Source organism: Ascaphus truei, chromosome 4 (assembly GCF_040206685.1).
Source record: "Ascaphus truei isolate aAscTru1 chromosome 4, aAscTru1.hap1, whole genome shotgun sequence".
Taxonomy (NCBI): Eukaryota; Metazoa; Chordata; class Amphibia; order Anura; family Ascaphidae; genus Ascaphus; species Ascaphus truei.
The window spans coordinates 60846829-60869533 of record NC_134486.1 but is presented as its reverse complement, the minus strand read 5'-3'; the positions used below and the strand labels follow the sequence as shown (position 1 = coordinate 60869533).

The 22705-nt window shown below is 39.9% G+C and overlaps 1 protein-coding gene across 1 annotated transcript in view; it reads left to right on the top strand.

The window, feature by feature from the left end:
* The first annotated feature begins 435 nt into the window (after positions 1-435).
* Positions 436-22705, top strand: part of LHCGR (luteinizing hormone/choriogonadotropin receptor) — a 177673-nt gene continuing 155403 nt past the window's right edge. The window contains exons 1-2 of the mRNA XM_075595844.1: positions 436-713; positions 17138-17212. Of these exons, the coding sequence (XP_075451959.1) occupies positions 553-713; positions 17138-17212 (236 nt within the window). The 5' untranslated portion in view covers positions 436-552. The remainder of the gene's footprint in view (positions 714-17137; positions 17213-22705) is intronic.

Here is a 22705-nt window from a genome sequence, read left to right as displayed (position 1 = left end):
ATTTATAGAGCATTTTTTCTGTATTTTGTTCACCTTTTTTCCATAGATTTTGACTTACCAATTCTACTACACTTTTTAATTTTATACTTCAATAAATAGTTTTTTTAAATCACTAATTTTACATGCTTTCAAGAGGGCTCTCTTTTCCCATTTTCTGATCATTTACCCTTTGTTCCCTCCTTGCACCTGTGTCTAATTATATATGCTCATTACATTAAGCTGAAGCGAGAGTACATCTCTTCCCTTTCCCTACACTTATTTACCATAATAAAAGAGACACTACGAAAATATATTTTATTCTCTCCAAAGAATTAATTTTGGTATGAAAAAAAAAAAAAATCATTTTCCAAAGTTAAAGACAGGAGGAGCTCTTACAGGGATTTGTAGTTAGTCAGAATACAGACTAAAAATAGGCACATGAAATTGAATGCATGAAACACAAACTGTACCCTCTCACAGCTCTTAGTCACTTCAGACCAAAGTTAAGGACATGACAAAAGAAAAATGGAACTAAAATAATACTGCCAGTAAACTTCTAACAACAACCTCATCATGGTGACTCTGAATGTGTTTTACCTCTTGTTTCATCTTGCTTACCTGAGCCCTGCTAGTTCAGTTCAAATTGATGCTTGCAAGATCTGTGATTGTACTGGAGTAAACCTTGTGTGCTCAGGAGAACAGAGAGCAAACTCCAAAACAACTACTTTGGAAATGTAAGTATAGAGCAATGGAGTTTATGTATATCTACATGTGTGTATTATATGTTACATATATATGTTTTTGTTGCTTCATTCATTATTTTAATTTTTCTGCAACGTGTTTTTTTTTTATGGCATTTAATAAGAAACTAATCATAAATATTTACAGCATACCTGGTTTTTTTTTGTTTGTTTTTTACCACAAAACAAGTAATACATTCAAAATCAAACTGTTATTCAATGAGCAGGTTGTGATTTTTAAGGAACTGCCCTAAAACTTATGTGCAGCTCGACCTGCTTTAGAAAATGAAACAAAGAATAGTTTGAAAGGTTTGTACTTTGTTATCACTCTCTATATAATAATGTTATAAATATATACAGTACATTTTTCTAATGTTCAGAAAATATTGCACTTTGTAGATACTACAATGTGGCTTGTTAAAGATATTACTAAACAAGTTATACAAGAACTTAGTACTGCGTGTGTCTAATTTGTACAAGGGTTGATATGAATGGAACACATTGTAAAGTAAATGGTATTGTTACATTACCAAGTGACCATGTAAAGGTTTTTTTCATTATTAGACAGATTATTATAGAAACTACATAGAGACATTTGGTAGGTTTCTGTGTACTTACATTTACAAAAGTACCTGATTAGCTTATAATTTCAGTGAAGCTTCAGATAGAAAGTTGAAATTTAACTCTGTTTCCTAATATAATATGTACAAAAAGCATATTGTGGCATTATCTGTGCATCTAAAACACTAGAGGAACATTGAAAGATTTCTCAATAAATCAACACCATCCCCTATACTTGTAAAAAGTAAAATGTTTTATTAAACCTTATGTAATGTTTCGTCCATATAATAAGTCATAATTATTCTAAATATTATGAATATGATTAAGAGTGTGTGTGTGTGTGTGTGTGTGTGTGTGTGTGTGTGTGTGTGTGTGTGTGTGTGTGTGTGTGTGTGTGTGTGTGTGTGTGTGTGTGTGTGTGTGTGTGTGTGTGTGTGTGTGTGTGTGTTTTATATATTGTATACGGTATGAGTTTTCAAAATTCTGCATTACAGTTATATCTGTTTTTTAATGTTAAATATTTGGTGTATTGTAACAATTTCTAAATTATTGTTGAAAAGAATCGTACAATATTTTTTATAGGGGACAAAAACTGATAATCCAATATAGTGCTACAGGTAGTTACAATTTCTTGAATATAATTAGGAGATTAAGAGAAACAGAGATGGCTTTTGAGGTTTTATGGATGATCACTTTCACCCATACTAAAAGACAATTAATTCTCACGTCCCTTCATCTTTTATTATTCTGTAATTGTAAGACAAAAGCAATTTAAAAAAAAATGTTAATTCAGTATTTAACCTTTCTTTATAAATCTATTCAAAAGCTCCTACTGCCTCCTTCCTCAAACCAGAAACCCACTCTTGTCAAGTGTTTTCCTGATGTTTCTTGGGTTAAGTTTTTCTCCTCCATCTCTTGCACTCACATTCACATACTCATTACATGTTCGAGTTTCTTCTTTCAGAGCATACTGTAAATAACCATGTCTCGCTACAATCTCACTCACTCAGGCTTACAGTATCTTCTAATAAACACAGGGACACCATTCTGTTGGGAGAACAACAAAGCCACCGCTTTATTTTATTTTTTATTTAATTAACAAAAAGTCATAATTCCGCTGCCAACCTGTCCATCACTGGTATATATGAGTAAACTTCGATTCACATTTATTTTTATTTTTTTTTCACATTTGAAAAAAGTTAGAAAATGCTTAAAAAGTTAAATTGGTTTGGCAGGGAGGTGAGGGGCCGTGATAATAATAATAGAATGTCGTCAGCATATGGAGCTGCTTTGTGGGATTGTGAGCAAACATCTACCCCTACTATGTCTGGACAGCCACGTATCTGCGCTGCTAGGGGTTCCATACAGAGGGCAAACAGGAGGGGGGATAACGGGCACCCCTGTCTCATGCCGCTTTTAATTTGGAATTGGGCAGAAGGGAAGCCCTGGTGTATGACCCTAGCAGTAGGACCTGAGTAAAGTGCCATAATTTCTTCACTCACCCTATCTCCGAATCCAAATGCCCCGAGCGTCTCCTTTAAATACGGCCAGTCGATCCTGTCAAATGCTTTTTCTGCATCCAGACTTAACATCATATTTTGTGATTTCCCTTTGTTAGCCAATTCTATCAGATCAATGATTCATCGGGTGTTATCCGCTGCTTGTCTACCTTTAATAAATCCGACTTGATCTGGATGTATTAGTCTGGGCAGGATCTGACTTATTCGATTGGCCAAAAGCTTGGCGTATATTTTGATATCAGTATTGATCAGGGAAATTGGTCTATAGCTTTTGCATTCCAGCAGATCTTTGCCTGTTTTATGAATTAGTGAAATAGACGCCCGAAGCATCTCTCTGGGGATTGGGGCTCCTGCCAAGATCGCGTTAAACATGTGGAGCAGTCTTGGGGCAAGTACTTTGCAAAACTTTTTATAGTAAAGCCCCGAAAAGCCGTCTGGGCCAGGGGCCCTTGACGGTTTTAATTCTTTTATCACCGTGGTTATTTCCTCAATAGTGAAATCGGCACCCAGACTATCTCTGTCCGCCTCAGTGAGCTATGCTAGATTCGAGTTTGCCAGGAAATCTCCAAGGGTCTTACTCGTTTTTGGGGTGTGTGCCACTTTCTCCCCGTTGTAAAGAGACTCAAAGAATTTACCAAATTCGTCAACTATAATTTTAGGGTTGGCCGAGGTGGGGCCTGATTTCAGTCTAATTGCTTGAATATTATAGTTGGACTGTGTGTTACGTAGCAGTCGGGCCAGCATCGTATCTGGCCTGTTAGCCCTCTCGTAAAATTTCCTCTTGGACCAGCATAGAGAAATGTCTGCCCTGGATGTCAAAAGCATATTTAATTCAATCTTAGTATCTTTCAAATCTTTGAGAGCCTGCGGGTCTGGATTTTTTTTATGTCTCACAGACAGGGAGCTTAATTTAGACTGAAGGGTGCTAATTTTAGCATCCCTTTCCCGCTTGCGTCTCACTGCGACACTTATCAAAGTACCTCTAAGGGTCGTCTTGTGAGCCTCCCAGAGAACCAACCGAGATTCCACAGACTCTGTGTTGATTTCAAAGAATTGGTCCATTTCCTTACCAATGTGTTCGCATATGTCAGGTATTTTTAAAAGGGATTCATTTAGTTTCCAGTTTGCTCCGAGCCTGTCATGTTTAATTTGGTTACACCTTAGCTCTACAGGTGCATGGTCAGACCACGAAATATCGTGGATGTCCGCTCGGGCGACCAACGGGACCAGTCTACTAGAGACAAAGTAGTCGATTCTACTGTATGAGTTGTGAGGGTGGGAGTAAAATGTATAATCCCTATCTAGCGGGTGTAACTCTCTCCAAATATCTGTCAGATGGTTTTTCCGGAGGCCAGAGTTTAGGGCGAGCCGCTCTCTTTTGTTATTCTCTTTAGGGGTGCTGGATCTATCTAATGGTGGCTGAAGGGCTATGTTGCAATCCCCTGCTACGATTATATGACCATGTGCCAATGTGTGTAGGGTTTGGAAGAAGGTGTCAAAAAATTGTGCATCTTTCTCGCAGGGAGCATACACGGCCGCTAAGGTGATAGGTTGCTCATGTATGAAGCCTGCCAGGATAATGTAGCGACCTTCTTTGTCCTTTTTTTACTATTTTAGCAGTAAAGGGGATCTTATTGTGGGAAAGTATAGCTATTCCCTTCTTTTTTTCAGGGGCCGAGGAGAGGTAGAACTGAGAGTATTGTTTATCCATATAGCGGGGGGCGCTCTTATCACTAAAGTGAGTCTCTTGGAGCATCAATATGTCGGCGCCTCTTCTCTTATATTCTGTAAATGCTCATTTGCATTTGATCGGGCTATTGAGACCTTTCACATTATGTGAAATAATGTTAAGGGCCATCTAATGATAACAGGTGTGGAATGCGGATTGTGCACCAGGTTCTTACCCCGTTCCTGGGGTCAGGATCTCCATCTGTTGGATTGACTGGTGATGTGGTGATAGAGGCTCCAAGTGGATCCATGTCGGCGGCTCCTCTCTCCGCGGAGGTAGGGAAAGGGGGGGGGATGGGCGAGGGGGGGTGACACGTCAGGGTGGGGGAGGACGGGGAAACAAGTAACATACAAAAAAAAATAAGAATAGCATTGTCAGTTTCTACAGTGTAATGCTGTTGGTAAATATATACATGTTTAGCAGGAACCCACCTCTTCAACTTGCTAGACAAATTTACTAAAATATCTGTATTTAAATTCAACCAATCTAAATCGGAAGCTCTTAATATCAGCCTCCCCGGGGAGGTTGAAAAGCTACTAAAGCTTAATTTTGATTTTAATTGGAAACAGAACCAGATTAAATACTTGGGAGTCCATATTACCAGAGACGTCAGAGACATTTATAAGGCAAATTATCCCCCCCTAATTCGATCTCTAAAAGCTGACATCTTAAAGTGGTCCTCCCAAAGAATCTCTTGGATAGGCAGGATACAAAGTATCAAAATGAATCTCCTCCCCGTATCCTATTCCTATTCCAAACGTTACCGGTGCCACCGAGACTGAAAGACCTACTCTCGCTTCAGTCTGATATCTCCAAGTTTATCTGGGGAGGCAAAAAACCGAGAATAAACAAACTAATTATGAAAAGACCCCCTGCTGCAGGGGGCTTAGCGGTACCTTGCCTGTGGTCCTACTACAAAGCGGCGCAATTAAGCCAAATTGTTCAATGGCATTCCAACCCTGCATTGAAAAGATGGGTGGATCTAGAAAGGGCAATTTGCACCCCAATAGAGCTGAAATCCTTGATTTGGCTCCCTAAAACAGCACGTTCAGGTGCTGACATTCCGCTTTCCTCTGTGACCAACTCGCTGACAATATGGAACACGTCAAAGCACAGTCACTCCCTTACCACTAAAAATTCCCTGATGTCCCCCCTTTGGGGGAACTCCGACTTTGCTCCGGGCCTGTAGTATGGTAGTACCTCTGGTTGGATAAAGGCCGGTTATATGCGCCTCAGGGATCTGGAGGGAATTGGTAAAAAAATTAAATCATTCGAACATATTAGATCTGAAAAGAATATTCCCCACTCTGAATTTTTCAAATACCTCCAGGTACGAGCATTTTATAATAAATTAGCCCCTTACCCAGCACTGACTAATTTTGAAAAGCTCTGTCTGGTAGAATCAGACACTTCGGGACTCACATCGCATTTATATGGGGAGGTGGTCGGTTCTGAGGACCCCGAGCAGAGACACCCGAGATACAGATCCCAGTGGGAGTCCAACCTAGGAGAATCCCTAGACGACGAAGACTGGAACAAAATCTATCTGGCAGCTGCCAAAAGCTCAATTTGCGCCACACTTAAGGATGATGCATATAAGGTCCTAATGCGATGGTACCACACCCCGCTAAAATTATCAAGGTATGTGCCGGGACTCTCCCCGCTGTGCCCTCGACAGTGTGGGGAGTCGGCCGACCTGTTACATATGCTGTTGTCCTGCCCACGGATCGCCCCTCTCTCGGAAGAAATTTAAGATTGGACTCTGAGGATCTTGGGCCTCCCGATTCCTCTAGACCCATGGCTGTTCTTGTTGAACAGACCACTAGAAGGGCTCTCAAGAGCAAGCAATAACCTAATTGGGCATCTTGCCATAGCGACCCGGTGCGAGATCGCAGTAGTATGGAAACTTAATGAAACTCCATCAACCCCCAAGATTCGAAACAAGATTTGGTTTGTCTGCCAGATGGAAAAGTTAACGAGTCTGGTTAATGACACTGGCATCAACTATCTAAAAATCTGGATCCCTTGGCTAGCCCAAACAGACATCCCCGGGGTGGAGTGCGACACAATATGGCATTGATAGTTCGAGGTGCATTCTCCTTCGGTGGGTAAAGACCGTATTCCACTTCCACACAGAGGCCTCAGGTGCCACGTTCAACTAGACAAAAGGGATCCTCAATAACAATGATGTGAAGATGGGCTCCAATAAACAGTCTTCAGAAACTCCATCCGTAATCCTATCATCCCCCCCCTCCCCCTATCAGCAGTCCCACCCCTACCATCCTTCTCCCTCCTGTGTCACCCCCCCCCCATCACCCGGTAAATTGTTATGTATGATATTCAAATACTCAAACGACTTACCCACCGAGAATTTGGTGCTGTCTAAGTCAGTCTTGTCTTTTGTTTTCTTGTCGTCACCCCTAGTGCAATATATCACTTCTACATGTTAGCTGAATTTTATTTTAATTGTTTATATCAGTGTCATGTTATACGTTGTTCCTGTACCTTACCTCAATAAAAATACAAGTTATAAAAAAAAAAAAGTTAAATTGAACCTTAAAAAAAAGGTGCCCCCCACCCCCACCCACCCTAATGTGTCTCACCCCAGTCTAGTTTGTCCTGTCCGTCTTAGTGATGTGGTTTACGTGTGGTTTGTTACGTCTGTCTCATGTCCTGTCTACGTGTCACTGTTTTGATGACAAAATTGGGTATTCTGTAACGTATGCCAATAGGTGGTGATATTATGTATGCTCTGTAATACCAAATAAAAATGAGAGTTATAAAAAAAAAAAAAAAAAAAAAAAAAAGTTCCAGTCGAATTTTTCCAGAGAATATATTTATGAAAACTCACACACCATCCAGACCCTGAAGACAAGGAAAGACCAATGTAGTATAAGGGACAGTACATTTAAAAAGATGTGCACACAATCCAGAGAGAGAGACCAATATAGAGGAGGGTTCATTTTTAAGAGAGAGCCCACCATATTACTTGTCCAAATGCAGAAATGTGATTGGACATCCCACCCTGGCAGGCACCAGTGCCACATGTAAGGTACTGTAAATTAGGACCTTAAAACGACTGAGGCGCCGGCAACAAAACTGCTCTTTCAATGCTTTCCTGAAAATCGGTTTTGAACATGTAATTATCCATTAGGTACAGTGGATGGACTGCAATGAAGAACAGCATTGCGATCCCTAGTCCCACACCATATGAGGGGTTCTTGTCTCTCAATACCTCGAGGATGCTATGTGCTGAATAGCAATTTCAACTGTCCTGCTTGTCTACTCAAATCAAGCCTCGCTTTGGTGTTAACACAAAACAAAAATTGGCCAATTAGGGCCGTGGTAGATAACAGTGCTTTAAGAGAGTGAGAAATTCAAACTGTCCACTGGGAACTGTGTCAGTGGGGGCTGAGCCCAATTTCTTTTGTGTGCTAAGTAAAGTACACACTTAACACACAAAGGAGTCATTCAAATACATTACATTATATACTGTATGCATAGAGGAAACAACTGCTACAGAGCACACATTGTCATATCAGTAAGCCATTTTAGCCAGAATAAGATGGGTACCAAAACTGGAAACCTGAGTATCCATCTTGACTGATAGAAGCAATGACTGGGCTGAACCTTTAATATGATAGCCACACTGACATGGGGCCCAAACCTAGAAATGCAGCATGCGTTAGTGGACCCGCTGGCGCACTAATTAAAGACAATGTCTACTGTGTGTTGTGTATGTTCCGCTGCAACATGCTAGTGGGGGTAATAAAGTCTGCTACATCTGAAGCTATTTATGGAAAAATTACACAAATTCTCATGTCATGTAACAGCTTGCCCATATGAAGGAATTGAAAAACCTACAGTAACTGAAAGCCAGCAAACAGTGTTAAAACTACAACTCTATTGAAATATGGTGCCTTTCCCATTGCGGGCTTTGCTGTAGCCAACTTTGCCTTCCAACAGTAAGACATTATGTGATTGGTTACTACCGAAACACTGGAACAATCCTGTCAGAACTTGCATGCTTGGATCCAGCGACCTTCATTTAATCCCCATCACACACCTCTATTTGACTGCTTTCCAACTGTCCCCTGTATTGACTGCCAGCCTGGTACAGAAATGAAGACAATCGGCCTTGCAGTATCCTCAAGGAAAGCAACAGTTTCATGTCCATGTGGAATCAATATATGGTGCTGTACAGCCATCTTATGACTGCTGGCTTCATCATATGCCCAGTAGGCATAACCTCCATAAAGCCCACAAGCTTAATATATAGTAACAGATTCAATATTTTTCGCAGTCGCCTTCTCCTAATTTAGTTTATGGTAAGTGGACCGCCGAAGCCTGCCCCAAATAGAAAAGTCCCGGAATTTTAACCGAATAGGAAATCCACACAGAACTCAACATTATCCTTCTGCTCATAGTCAATATAGTCCGAAGAGTGTTTTTGGTCAAAATAGCTGCAGATTGATCAGGTTTATTTCCTAGGCTGGGTCACCTAAGCGAAATAGTAAAAAAGGCTGTATGTACTGTATGAGAAAATAGAGCAAAAGAGAGATTAGAAGCAGTAAACATTTCTGGCAATCATTTAAAACAACCTACAAATCACGTGACAAAGGGGAATCACTTGTGATTAAGTAGCTATTTCACTGCCTTCAAATCCAACTTCTCTCTGCCTTCCAATAGCAGTTTCAACACTATAAAAAAATTGGCGGTTTTATCGGAAAACTCCTAGTGAAATCAGGCTAGATTTAGAGTCACCCATGATAGATATAGTGCACAATTAAATCTTTCTAGTTATTATTTTTATTTTTTATTATTTTTATTTTTTATTATTATTAAATTTTTAATCATCGCTTTTTTTCGGTACATTTTCAATTAATTGAAAATAAATATGTTGTAATAGGTAAAATTCTTGACATTTTTTGAGGAAAAGAGGACTGGACATTTTTGCCAAGACCTAAACTGTGGCTTGGAAGTACAGTATATTTAATCTGCCCACAAATATTTTCCCCAATCACACTAGCAAGGACTGTAAATCCGTGCAGACATATGCTGAAAGTCTTATGCCTGGATTATTCCTTCAATTTACTTGACAGCCTCCTATTTCTCCTAGGAAGCTGGTCCCTGCTTTCTGATAATAAAGTTATTATAGTAATGAACACACCCTTCAACTTTTGTTCTTTTTAAAAAAAAAAGATAAATGCATCCCACATTTGCCTATCTCTAGAAAGCACCAAATCGCTTGTATGTGATTACCGTATTGGCCTGCATATAGTGCTATATTTTTTTCCTAAAAATGCCTTTGTGAAAGCTGTACTCGTATTATATGTGCAGCCTAACACCTTTTTATTTTAGGGTCGTATTATGTGCGAGGCCATACAATATATTCGGGCCAATACGGTACATAGCCTGGATCCACCCTCTGCCATTAAGAGTGAGAATCAAGAATTTCAATCACGCCCTCAAGGCCACAGATCTGCTGCTCATACTCTACACATGACCATGCTATTCTGGGAACAGCATAAGGTCCATCAAATATTCTAAGGCCCGTCTGTTCCTAGGCTATCATTATTATAGAAGGTAGAGCAAGCTGGACCTTTGATTTTATCTAATAGGATTCCACATTTATTACAACTTCCTTCACAGTCAGACAGGCCTGTAATGTACTACAATAGCAGAGCAAAGCATTGCAAGTCTTTCTGCATGTGAAGAGGTTTGGAGCACAACTACAAAGAGTCCAAAATGAGTACTCCGTTGCAACCTATATTGCTTTTAAGGAATTCCTGGAAGTAAAACATGCCTTTTGCGTTATGGTAGTAGTGCCAAATTACTAGAGATGGGCAAAACTGTCAAAATCCGTTTTGCAGAATTTCCCAGGTTTTCAATTCAAAATCTGTTCTGCGGTTTAAAATTCATCTGAGGATTGTTCCAGTTTCAATCTGTGCGGATCAAAAACCGCCATTGAATACAATCGACTGGTGAATTTTACCAATCCAATCCGGATTCGGCAATTCAAATACGTGAATTGGATTCTTAAAAGCAATCAGTGGATTGTGCAAGTAGGTGTCCTATACTCACTCCTGGTATTTTGGTGTCCCTATCAACCAACGCAAGAATGGGAGAGGACACAGGAGCAAGCACAACTGGTACCCATAGTACTTTGCAATCTGCCAGCCAACCTGGTGACATCTCTTCCTGTGGCTATGTCACTAAAACTAACAGCTAAAGATTCTACTCAATTGAATGCAAATGTCCCCAAGCTTCCCTAGACTCCTCATCTTTTATATGGGGATCAATAGGTTGCTGCCCAATAGTCTCCCAAAGAGATCCTTTTCTCCCCACTGCTCTGCCCCTGTATTTTCTTTTTCATGGTACTGTGCAGGCTGGGACTGAACCTATTAGTGGCACTTGCTCTCAGTGCCCCACGTGGGCATGCTGCTGTCGTCCCAGCCGGTGATGTCACCACACGGCTTCCCTCATGGGTGGGCTTTAATTCCACTGGAGACCCAGACCACTCCCGCACTCATGCTCCCTGGGTGTCCCCTCATGTCTTTGCATTCCTAGACACAAGTGTACTCCTGCGCCTCCATGCCTCAGGCCTTACCTTCTTGATCTGAGTAGACTCCTCTCGGGGACCAGCCTTATCTAGTAGCCTCTTGCTGCTGGGCCAGTGTGCCAAATAAAGTGGGGCCCACAGTCATTTTGTCCCCGGGCCTTCAACAGAAGGAAAAGCAGGTTGACAGACAAATCAAGTGGTAGCCAGGGACTGGAAGTGCCACGCTGCTGGGACTCCAGAGTTTCTTCACATGTTACGAGCTGGCAGGTCACACATAGAAGAGGAGACCCAGATCCTGCCCACAGAAAATAAGGACCTCAAACCTGCCCACACGGAACACCACCCATTTGATAAAACCCTAAACTCCTGTGCTGCCAAAAGACTGCCAATGAGTGTAGGGGGTCTCACGTGCGCTATTTACAATAGTAAATGGGTTAGAGCAGGGGTGCGCAAACTTTTCAGTTTGTCTGTGCTTCCCCTTGCCTGCGCCCCCCCCTTACCTGCTTACCATGCATCATATGACATCACAACGTCATGTGACACGTTGCCATTTGACCCCGCTGCATCATTTGATGCCGCGTTGTCGTGGCGATGCGTCATTGAGGTGCTGGCTGAGAGCAGATAAGGGAAGTGGCAGAGGTCTCGTGCCTCCCCCGGCATTTCATTACATGCATGGGGAAAGAGTGTGAGGTCTCTGCAACCGCCACGCCACCCCAAGGAAAATACCATGCCCCCCAGTTTGCGCACCCCTGGGTTAGAGGTAGAGTGTGTATTACAGTTTTTGCTTCAAAAATACACTAAGTTCAGGGGCCAAATGTTTCAGTATTTTTTAAGCAAAAACTTGAATGCACACACTTCCTCTCACATATTTACTGTTATAATCTACTATTATGACCTTCTCCCTAACCCCCCTTTCCCCAAATGTTCCCCTGTGAGCAATCCAAAATCATCCAACTCTTTCCAAAATTAGACATTAGTAATTGCAGGTGGAGGGTTTGGGGTGGAGGGGGATATTTCACGTTTCTACCATAGGGCTATGTAATTGGATTTCTTACAAAACCCTATGGCAGAAGTGTATTTTACCTCCTTGATGAATGATGCTACCATTGCATTGCAAATGAATGCACCAGACATTAAAGGGGTTAACATACCGCATACACCCTAATACATAAAACTCAGAAAGCATAACCTCCAAGCTAGTTATACAGTAGGTTGTTCATGCCATTTCCCTCTTTATGCCAAGCACAGTCCATTGCTGTATACCAAAAAAAATATGTTTTATGCAGCTGGCACAGGTGGAGACATTTGAGGCTAATACAAGTGCAATTGTAATGGAGTTTGAAACGTGCCAATTGTTAAAAAAAATTATCTGAGCAAAAAAAAAAAAGGAGCACACCTGAGATACCTGGGATATATGCTAATTTAAGTCATTTGAATATACCTTGCAAATTCAAATTACCATATACCAGGTATCTCAGGTGTGTCCTTTTTGTGCACAGTTACAATATCTTTCCAGATCTCTCTCACCCTCATTATCGTAGGTAGTAGATGGTTATGCAAAACCACGTTTGTAACTGTCCTTATGGATTATATATGGTGGTTAAAACGGTACTGTTTATAGAGACGGAAAAAGAGGCCATCCAATGGTGTTCCAAAGGTTATTACACAGGGATCGGTCTTTGTGTAATAAATGTTCTATCTTTTGAAGAACATTGGAGTGCCTCTTTTTCCACTTCTATGATACCGGTGGTTCCGCCTCCAGCGGGACTGTCGCTGTTGTACATCCATGCTGTTTTTTAAGCTGGTACCGTGAGTGCACCTTTACTTGGACTACCGTTACTAGAGACCACATATTACTAGAACTTCTTTTTATGTACAGACACAATGTAGGAGCTGTATCAATGTAAAGAAAGTGCAAATACAAGTTTGCCTTATCACATTGCTTTTTTTTCTGCTTGCATTTGAATTAAATATTAGAAGCCAATTGTTAGTCATTGGTAGTTTATGCCACTTCTGACTTGGCAGTTTTTCTTTTTTAGGAAAATTGAAGATAAAAAAGTAACGCACTGAGACAGTGAATGTAACGTATCTCATTATAACCTGGGTGTTATAAAACTTCTCTCTAACTCCTCCTATTGACACTTCCCAAATTGCAAACACATAAATTGGAGAAAATTCCTAGATACATTGATACAAAGAGAAAATTGAGTAATTTGCATATATTTTGCTCCAATTTGACTTGATATATACATCCCAAAGCATCACTACTTTTTTCTGTTACAATTTTTTTCTGGAAGAACAATAGTTTACTTTAGGAAGAGTCTCTCGCTTCTTCTTTATGTAACACAAATATTGTTTTTCTGAAATACAAACCAAAGGTTAACAAAAACTATGTTTATGTTTCAAAAGAGAAATATATAGAATGAACTTGGTGCACAGAAAAATCCTGCTAAAGAAATCTCATTAAACATTTATTTTTTTGTAAAGGTTTTGATGTAGTATTGTTCTGCTTTTTTATTTGGGTTTCACATTAGAATAAGGTAGTAACCAAACATAAGTTTGCAATATTTTTTATAGATTGGATCATCAAAACTGATAATATAACATGGATTTTAAGTCAATAATTGCCTTGTGCATTATGATAAAGAATATGTGGTTATGTTGAAGTCCTGCAGAGTAAAATGATCAATTATTGTTAGTCTAAGTTGAGTTTAGAAAGAGCAATGAATATATGTTGTTGAGATTGACTATTCTAACTGCAAAGGATTTGATAAAGGGACATTGAGGTACACTGTGGATTCAAAAACAGATAAGTCAAGAAACATTACAAAACAATGGTGAAATATTGCTCAAATCTAAGTATTGTATAATTTGTAATAGAATTAACTAAAAATTGTAAAATCAACCTTTCTAGAATTTATAATATTACATACATGCAATATTTTATGTTGCACATTGTCAAACAAGGAGAATATAAAATACTGAATCACAGTGTAACAAAGAACAGAAAATCAGAATCTTTCCATATGATTCAGTTGTACTCTCAGCCCTGTGTATCACATTATATAACACAACATACCATAACAAATGGAGGGGCTACATGCAATACATATGTTGAATCTAATGTACGGTATGAGTAACTCTTTCAGAATCTCTTTCTGCATCTTCACAATGTTGGTATTGTTTGTAACATTTAACATATTGAAGTAAAATGATGTCTAGTTTATCCACTTGGTCTCGTAATAAAGATGTAGCTGACTTCATTGCTGCTTTTGGCAAGTTGTAGGTTGTAGTGGTGTACAGTATGCTGTGACATTGTGCACCATCACTGACATCACTGACATACTATGGAAAGTCTCTGATATTAGTTGTAACAGGATATGTTGTACTATCATTAGCAACAATGAGGCTGGCTAAACTTGTACAATGAAATAATCAGTCTGTGAAAATACTTGTTACTTTTCCTGGGCAGATATGTGTCCGATGTAATGGGGTAAATGTGACATTAAAATTGTAAAGGGGACGAACAAACATTTGATTTGTTATTACACTCAGAAAGACCATTAGCAGTAACGTTTGATGATCCAACACTGAATGTAAAGAAAATGTGCCAAAATTCATCACACAACAATGTTGCTAGGAACCCCACTCATATACATAGTGTTAACATTCAGTCTAATCTGTGACATACTTTTGACTCTAATTGACACAAGTTTATATCATTGAGAAAACTTTTCATACTACCTTTAAAAATATATATATATTAAAACGAGACCAGTCTGGTTACAGATTTTAGCTGATACATGTAGACACATTAAATTATACAGCATAATAAATTAACTTTTAGCTTACTTACCATATTATTCTGCAAGAAGAATTCAGCCAAATTTAGCATACAGTAGTGTTTTCCTGTTCATAAATATTGAACTGGCTCAGCAAGCATCGTTTACTTCGAAAAACTGATCTAACCAGCTCCCTGAGCTCCCAATTTAAGCTCCCACATTGCATTACCGAAAATATTTTTTGTTTGGTTACTGTTTTCACAAGATAAAGTAGTGGTGGATTTTAAGTAACATAGCATTAACATTTTCATGGTAACGTATGTGACTAATTAAATGCCCTTGTTGAAAAACTGGGCAAATAAACGAATCATGATTGAAGATTAGCAAAATGATCCCAATTTCCTTTTCTGGAAATTGGAAAAAACTTTCCTTGCTTGATGATCATGGAAATAATATTCATAACCCCATGGTCCCTATAGTACAGGGACCATCAATAAGAATTGATTATATATGGTTTATGTTCTATTAATTGGCCCCAAAGATGTATTTATAAAAAAAAACAGAAAGACAGAATTAGTAAATTCCAGACTTGCTTCTAAATGAATGCATCATTATAAAGAAGGTATGATTGTATTTGTACAGCATTTGATTTAGCATGTGATAGACAAACTTTTAATCAATTTAAATTTCTCATGGTACATGATTACAGATACTGTCGTGAATAAATATTATACTGAAACTGCAATTTGACTGAAGTGCCCGAGACTGATTTCTGAGCACCTAGCTCTACCAACTCAATTCATTCTCATGCTTTTGAACATGTGTGACCTGACCTCAAACTTTATAAGGCGAATCAATTGTAAACAGCCCTGTGCGTGAGCAACTGCCACAAAATCAATTATGGGAAACTAATGTTCCCAGAAGAGTGTATTATTCTGTTCCCAATGTGTAAACATTTCCCATTTGCACTAAAATGAAAGTATTCTCACAATAAAAACTAGACTACAAAACGTAATTCTTTGTACCTTAAGTCAAACGTTTAATGTAGTAAATGTATTGCATACATCTTCTGTTTTATAGTAATGTAAAATGGAGGTTAAAATCTTTTGATGTGTTTGTTGCTTCCCTTCACTGTGTCCTTTCTCTGCCCTCATAACACTCCACCTCACATACTATAGCTTGTTTTCCTGCATTCTCTTTTATGCTATGTGACAAATCAAAATATAATACGGAAGTGGATCCTCTAAAGTTGGATCCACTTCAGTACCCAGGGCTGCCGACAGATTTCACATGGCCCAGGACTAGAGTTTCAACAGGCCCTCCCCCCCCCCTGCATGTTGGCAGTCTTGTGAGTCCCCAATTTCACATCCCATTGTGAGCCCCCTCCTCTATTTCTCTCCCACTTCCCATGTGTTCCTCTCCCCATCTAACTCTTACCCCTTCTCCCCTCTCTCCTCCTCACTTTTACATCCCCCGTCTCCTCTGAGGTCTCTCACCCCTCCATCAATTACCCTTCTCTCACTCAATCACACTTCCTCAATTGCCCCTCCTCACACTCATTACCCCCTCCCCCCTGGTCACACACACAATCCACCACAATAATTATCCCCCACACAAAATACATATAAACCCCCCAAATAAAATAAACACCCCCCTAATACATACACTTCCCACCACTCCAAATACAAATAAAAAACACCCCTCAAATACATACAAACCACCCCAACCCCCTAAATATATAAAAAATAAAAAACACCCCCCCCCAAATACATACAAATTCCCCCTATCCCCCAAATACAACCACCCACCCCCAAAATACATACAACCCGCCCACCCCTGAATACATACAAAAAACAACAACATCCCAAATAGATACAGAAAAAAAACCACCAATGGGTGATGGCTCAACTATATCTGTTACAGAAATTTCAATGTACAGAGATTGCAAAACCTTAAAAATCCCTTATCAAGTGTAGAATGTGATACCCTCACAGTGACTGGCATCAACAGTTATATTTAATTTTCCATGTATATTTGTCTAACTTAATAAACACCTATGAGTTTGGGAAAATATTGCCCAAAATTCTGAATTGATTTTTTTGGACCATACAGTATAAACAAGGACAGGATATCTTCAAAAGAAGCAGATATTCGGTACAAAGAATTGTCAAACCCTTTACATCAGGCTAAAATTACAAGTGTCTACTATGTTGAATAAAGTATTGCATTCAATAAATGTATTGTTTACTTTTTTTTTTTCCCAGGTCAGTATCCCATTTCTGTTTTAAAGTTATTCCATCAGAGGTTTTCCAGACTTTCCGCCAAGACATCTTAACAATGTAAGTTTTTTTAAATAATCATGCATGTAATACTGTATATTAACAAAGTAGTTCAAAGGTGTGTTCTTTAAATAAGTAACCATTAGTTTTATATGAGCATGGCTTCTGTACTAAAGAAAATATAGACTAGCAAAGGTATTGGCATATATACATGCTGGAATTAAAATGTTTAATACAGCTCAAGCCCGTTATAACACAATCCGTTACAACGCGAATCCGCTTATAACGCGATGCAAGCATGGCTCCCAATTTTCGTATCTATGAATACTTTACAACACGATTATTGGTATCTTAAATACTTTATTGTACAATGCATACAATTTTACATTATTTCTAATGCGATCCGCTTATAACGCAATCTGATTCTTTGGACCCCAAGCACAGCGTTATAAGGGGGTTGAGCTATATTTTGTACTTTGGTTTTCTTCCCATTGCATTTTATGTATATAATAATTTCTGATCTTTATTGCATTGTACTTTCTATTGGTTTGTGTCTCTCTTTCCTTACTGCCTTTCTTTTTCATATATCTGAATCTGCCAGCACAAACATCTTATAACGTTGTTCAATTCCATCTGAATGTTTTGAATTACTTCTGCAATTTTGTAAAAGCTGGAACAGAATGGTGCAACTATTACCCCATCTATGCTTTTCTCATTCCTAACCTCAGATGTAATAAGTAGGGCGACACATACTTCCACTGGAAAAACGAAAACACCTGCACTCTATTTGCACATTCATTCCTTCTCAGTTCATAAACTTTCTCTTTACTGAAGGCTCTCTTTGGTTATGGTTTCTTTGCTAAGTTTATTTTGTTAATTGATTATGTTTTTGCGAAGATCAGTATCTGCTCCTAGACAAATCTGGCATTGCTGTCAGGAAGCAACAGCTGTTATCAAAAAAAGGGGGGGGGGGGAGAGGGAGAAACTTATACATTTTCTATGACCTTTTCTGGCTGAGTCATATACTGAATCCATAACCTCGTAGGTTTGACTCTTAGTAGAGTCCTTTGAGTCAACTATATACATAAATGTAAATAGACTTCAAAGTTGCTCACAAGTTTATGACAAAAACAAATGGGTACTGTACATACATCCTAGCAATGCCAATATCTGCAAGCCGCTGCAATCGTTTCAAAGACAGGGATTTTATTGATTTGGAATGTTGGGGTAATAACCCATGTCAGGAAAGGGTGATTTTCCCCTCCCTCTTCTATTATGGGACCTAAAAAGGCAGCCATCCTAGAATACAGTGGCGGCCGATCTGAGTCTAAGTCGGCTAGATCCGCGGTTCTCAGATTATCCCGGTTATGTGCGTTTTTTTGTCGTTTTTGCCCGGAGTGAACTGCGTTATTTTCGCGCTCGTGATATTAGCATTTTATTCTCGCTGTCTGCAATACTGCAATGCCGTGTAAAAACTCAGGGGGGCGTTTGCGAGCTGTTGTCTTGGAAGTCTAATACCTTCGCGGTTCAACCTAGGTCAGTACACAGTCTGTGTGTGCGCGCAGTAATTGTAAATTTGCATATTTAAAGTATACATGCATTTGCAGTGCTGTTCTGCAGTACAGTACAGTATGTCTCATTTGAAAATTGTTGAAACGCATAAGCGTGTACTGTACTGTAACAGTGTCACATTTCGGCATATACAGCGCTCTCCCCTCGCTCAGGATAATTAACTGCACTGCAGGGTATTTCAACTTATCTACCATGCAGTACATCTCTCTCACACCATTCCTTTGAACGTGTGTCTGGTTTCAATCACATTCCTGCTTGACAGCAGGAATGTACTGCACATGCGCCTGTAACTTCGCCCACAACTGCATGCTTGAGTGAGTGAAAAAAAAATTTTTATTGTAATTTTTTTTTCTCCACAAGCCTGCAAAAACCATCTTACTGTATTACGATATTCAATCTGTGCTGTAGCTTTTGTCTGCGACCCTGTGCGTTTGACTGCACATGGTTGATTTGTGTGCTTTTTACATAACGTATTTGGGGGTGTATTATTATGATGAACTGCCTTTTGAAATTAAAGTATGTCTTTAGCTTTGAACTTCATGCGGCTTTCTTTAATTTTCGGAATCTTGCCATTGTGTTGTTAATTCGTCCATAGCCGAGCTTCAAAGCCTCACTGCGCCTGTGTGTAATCCTTTTTCAGATGGGAGCTATTTAGCTGCTTAGCTGCTTACTGCGCATGAGTCACCCAATCCCCACCTCTCCACAGAGTCGTTAATTTTTGGAATCTTGCAATTGTGTTCTTAATCCGTCCATAGCCGAGCTTCAAAGCCTCACTGCGTGTGATCCTTTTTCAGATGGGAGCTATTTAGCAGTTTAGCTGCTTATTGCGCATGAGTCACCCAACCCCCCCCCCCTCAACACAGAGTCATTAATTTTCTGAATCTTGCAATTGTGTTCTTAATCCGTCCATAGCCGAGCTACAGTACAAAGCCTCACTGCGCCTGCGTGTAATTCTCTTTGAGGCTTTGTTTACGGCAACGTTTTGGAAAATCCCTTCTCGAATTTTATTTGCACAGAGCATCACCTTGATATTATAATAATAATAATAATAATTGCATGTTTTTGTATAGCGCTGTTACAGTATACAGTACGTAGCGCTTTCCAGAGAAATTTTGCAGGCACAGGTCCCTGTCCCGTGGAGCTCACAATCTATGTTTTTGGTGCCTGAGGCACAGGGAGATTAAGTGACTTGCTTTTTATGTACTGTATTTGGGGGTTGTATTTGGGGGGTTATTGATCAAATTATTATGATGAACTGCCTTTTGAAATTACTGTACTCTACTCTACAGTATGTAATTTCTTTGAACTGCTGCACAACTAATCCTTCATCCCTCCCCCACGCACACACAAACTCTTTTCGACAGACACCTCCACAGTCATTCATTTTCTGAAGTTAGTCATTGTGTTTTTAATCCGTCCCTAGCCGAGCGTCAATCGCCTCACTGCGCCTGCGTGTACTCTAAGCCTCTTTGAGATGGGAGCTAGCTGCTTACTGCGCATGAGTCACCCAACCCCCCCCCCCCCTCTCCACAGGGTCGTTAACTTTTTGAATCTTGCCATTGTGTTCTTAATACGTGGCTTTTTAATCCGGTTCAGCAATGTGCAGGCATTGTTACACAAAGCGATATTAGCCATAGAAATCCCTCCATTAGCCGTTTTCTTTTCTGAGGAAAAACAAAAAGAAAAGTTTTACTGTAATGGTCAGCCCCCTAAAGACGCTCCCAGCCAGTCCCACCAATAATTTTCTCGGGGGGCATCTCCTGTTCACATGCGCACGCGCCTACCGTCGATGTAATGACACGCATATGCGTTTCAAGAAGGTTCCAATGCGCATGCGCCTAGCGTTCCACCAATTGTTCAGTATCTGCAGTACAGTACTGTAGAAGCCGCTCAGCCAATGATATTGCTTACAGGAGAATTGCTTTACTTTCGAATCGCACCGATATTGATACTGCATTGTCAAAATAAAAAAAAACACAGAAATTAATACGGCAACAATACTAACGATACTTAACATAGAATTTCCAATTCAGCTGGCGCCGGCGCCGGTCCACTGCCAGTCCAGCGTTCTTGATCATCCACGTCGATAGTTTGCAGCGGGACTAGTCCACCTGTAGTCAGCTGATGAGGCAGGAAATTGCTTAGGTACATGCAAGCTTGATCGAAACTGCACGCGAATTCCGGCTCAGGCTTGCTGGATAGACAGCAAGGGTTGTCACTTACGGTGGGATCGTCATTGGAAGCCGTTGCTGGTGCATTGCTTGGCAGCGACTGTCGTTTCTTAGTTGGTTTTAACACGACCCTTCACCTTTTGCCGTCATCATGATCATAGATACAGGAATACCCTCCAACAAATTGTGACTCAATACGATAAAAACAGGGATCGCTACATAACCTTTTCCTTATTGCACGCTTTCACCTATGAAGAGCTGGCGAAAATTTGTAAAAGTCATAGTTTTCGATAAAATACTGATAAATTTGAACAACTGTTGCCATCTTATCCTCTGTTGCATTAATCGCGGCCCATATCAAATACGCGTAACTTCTGTCGGGTTTTTGGAAAGCGGGCTGCACTTGAACACTCATGGCGGGCGGCGGGTCTCTGGAGAATACTGTAACCGAAACTGGTCTTTGTCTTTCTTTAATATGAAAAGCCTAAATTGATACATTTTTGCAACCTCTTCCTTCAGTCTCAAGGCCAAGTTACAATAGCACACTGTGGTATCTTTTTTACACAAAACACCTGCAAGTCGACACATTACTGAAGCGCATGTGCATTACAATTCATAGAGATGAAGGGGAGCAAAGGATGCTTTGCAACTGGAAAGGTACTTGGAAAAAATATTGGGCAAACTCCAAAATAAAATAGAGGGTATTTAATGAATGGACTCACAAATGGGTGTACATGACAGCCGCACCAACGCGTTTCATCCCGCAGGACTTTATCAAGGTGTTACAATTCATGAATATCTGCCATCTGGCGGACACGCGAAGAATTGCAGCCTATTAAATCCGAACCATTCTCAATAAACGCATCAACCGCGCATAAACCGCGCATGACCTGTGGCTGAGAACGCAAAATGAATGCGGCATGCTCCAGGTGAAGTGCGTCGCATTCCAGGAAAAAGCCAGGGAAAAACTGGCAATGTGTTAGACTCAGATGAGCCTCAGCAGTAGATGTTAAATCATCTGAATTACCTTGTGGTTCTAAATAAAATAAATTAGTATTGGGCGAGAACGCTTAGACTGGTATTTACAGTATCAAGCTGTGATGCATTATTACCCACCACAATCCAGCGGTAATTGTTGATCCAGTCAAGGGCAATTCCCACCAGAACAGGGTGCAATACCATGGATCGCAGCTCGATAAATCTCGGCCTTAGAGAGCCACATACTCATGAGCTTGTTCATATTCTTGTTCTGTAAGTGGTATGCTGGAATGTGACCACTAGTACTAGTAAACTCAAAATAGAAGCTATGGGAAATGTTTTATGGATTTCATAAAAAGTTACTGCTGACTTTTTTGAGAGTGCGATTGTTTTTTGATTGTTAGTGATGGTGCTCAAGGCTCTGTGAGGTTTTCCATTGCATTCGCACTTTGAAAAATAATAGCTCGGACACACAGACACACACTAAAATCTAATCTCAGAAACATTTCCATGGACAGTAGCACAGGAAGACACATCTTTCAGTATTAAGGTATATAAAGTAGGGGTTCCTAATGCAGTCAATAAACCAAAATTATTTCTTATTTTGTTAATGCTCTTGAAATACTAATTAAGTGTACTGTGACTCCCATTCATGATCAGATACTCGAGCAGAATACCTGAGTGCCTGTCAAACTGTACAGTATGTTGATTCACGATGTCAGATTTTCTGACTTCAAGAAATGAATGTTCCAACTATTTGGTTAAAAGTAATTCACAGTGGAGGACTCAACAAGACTTCATTAAAATAAAGACACAAAGGCCCGGTTACATC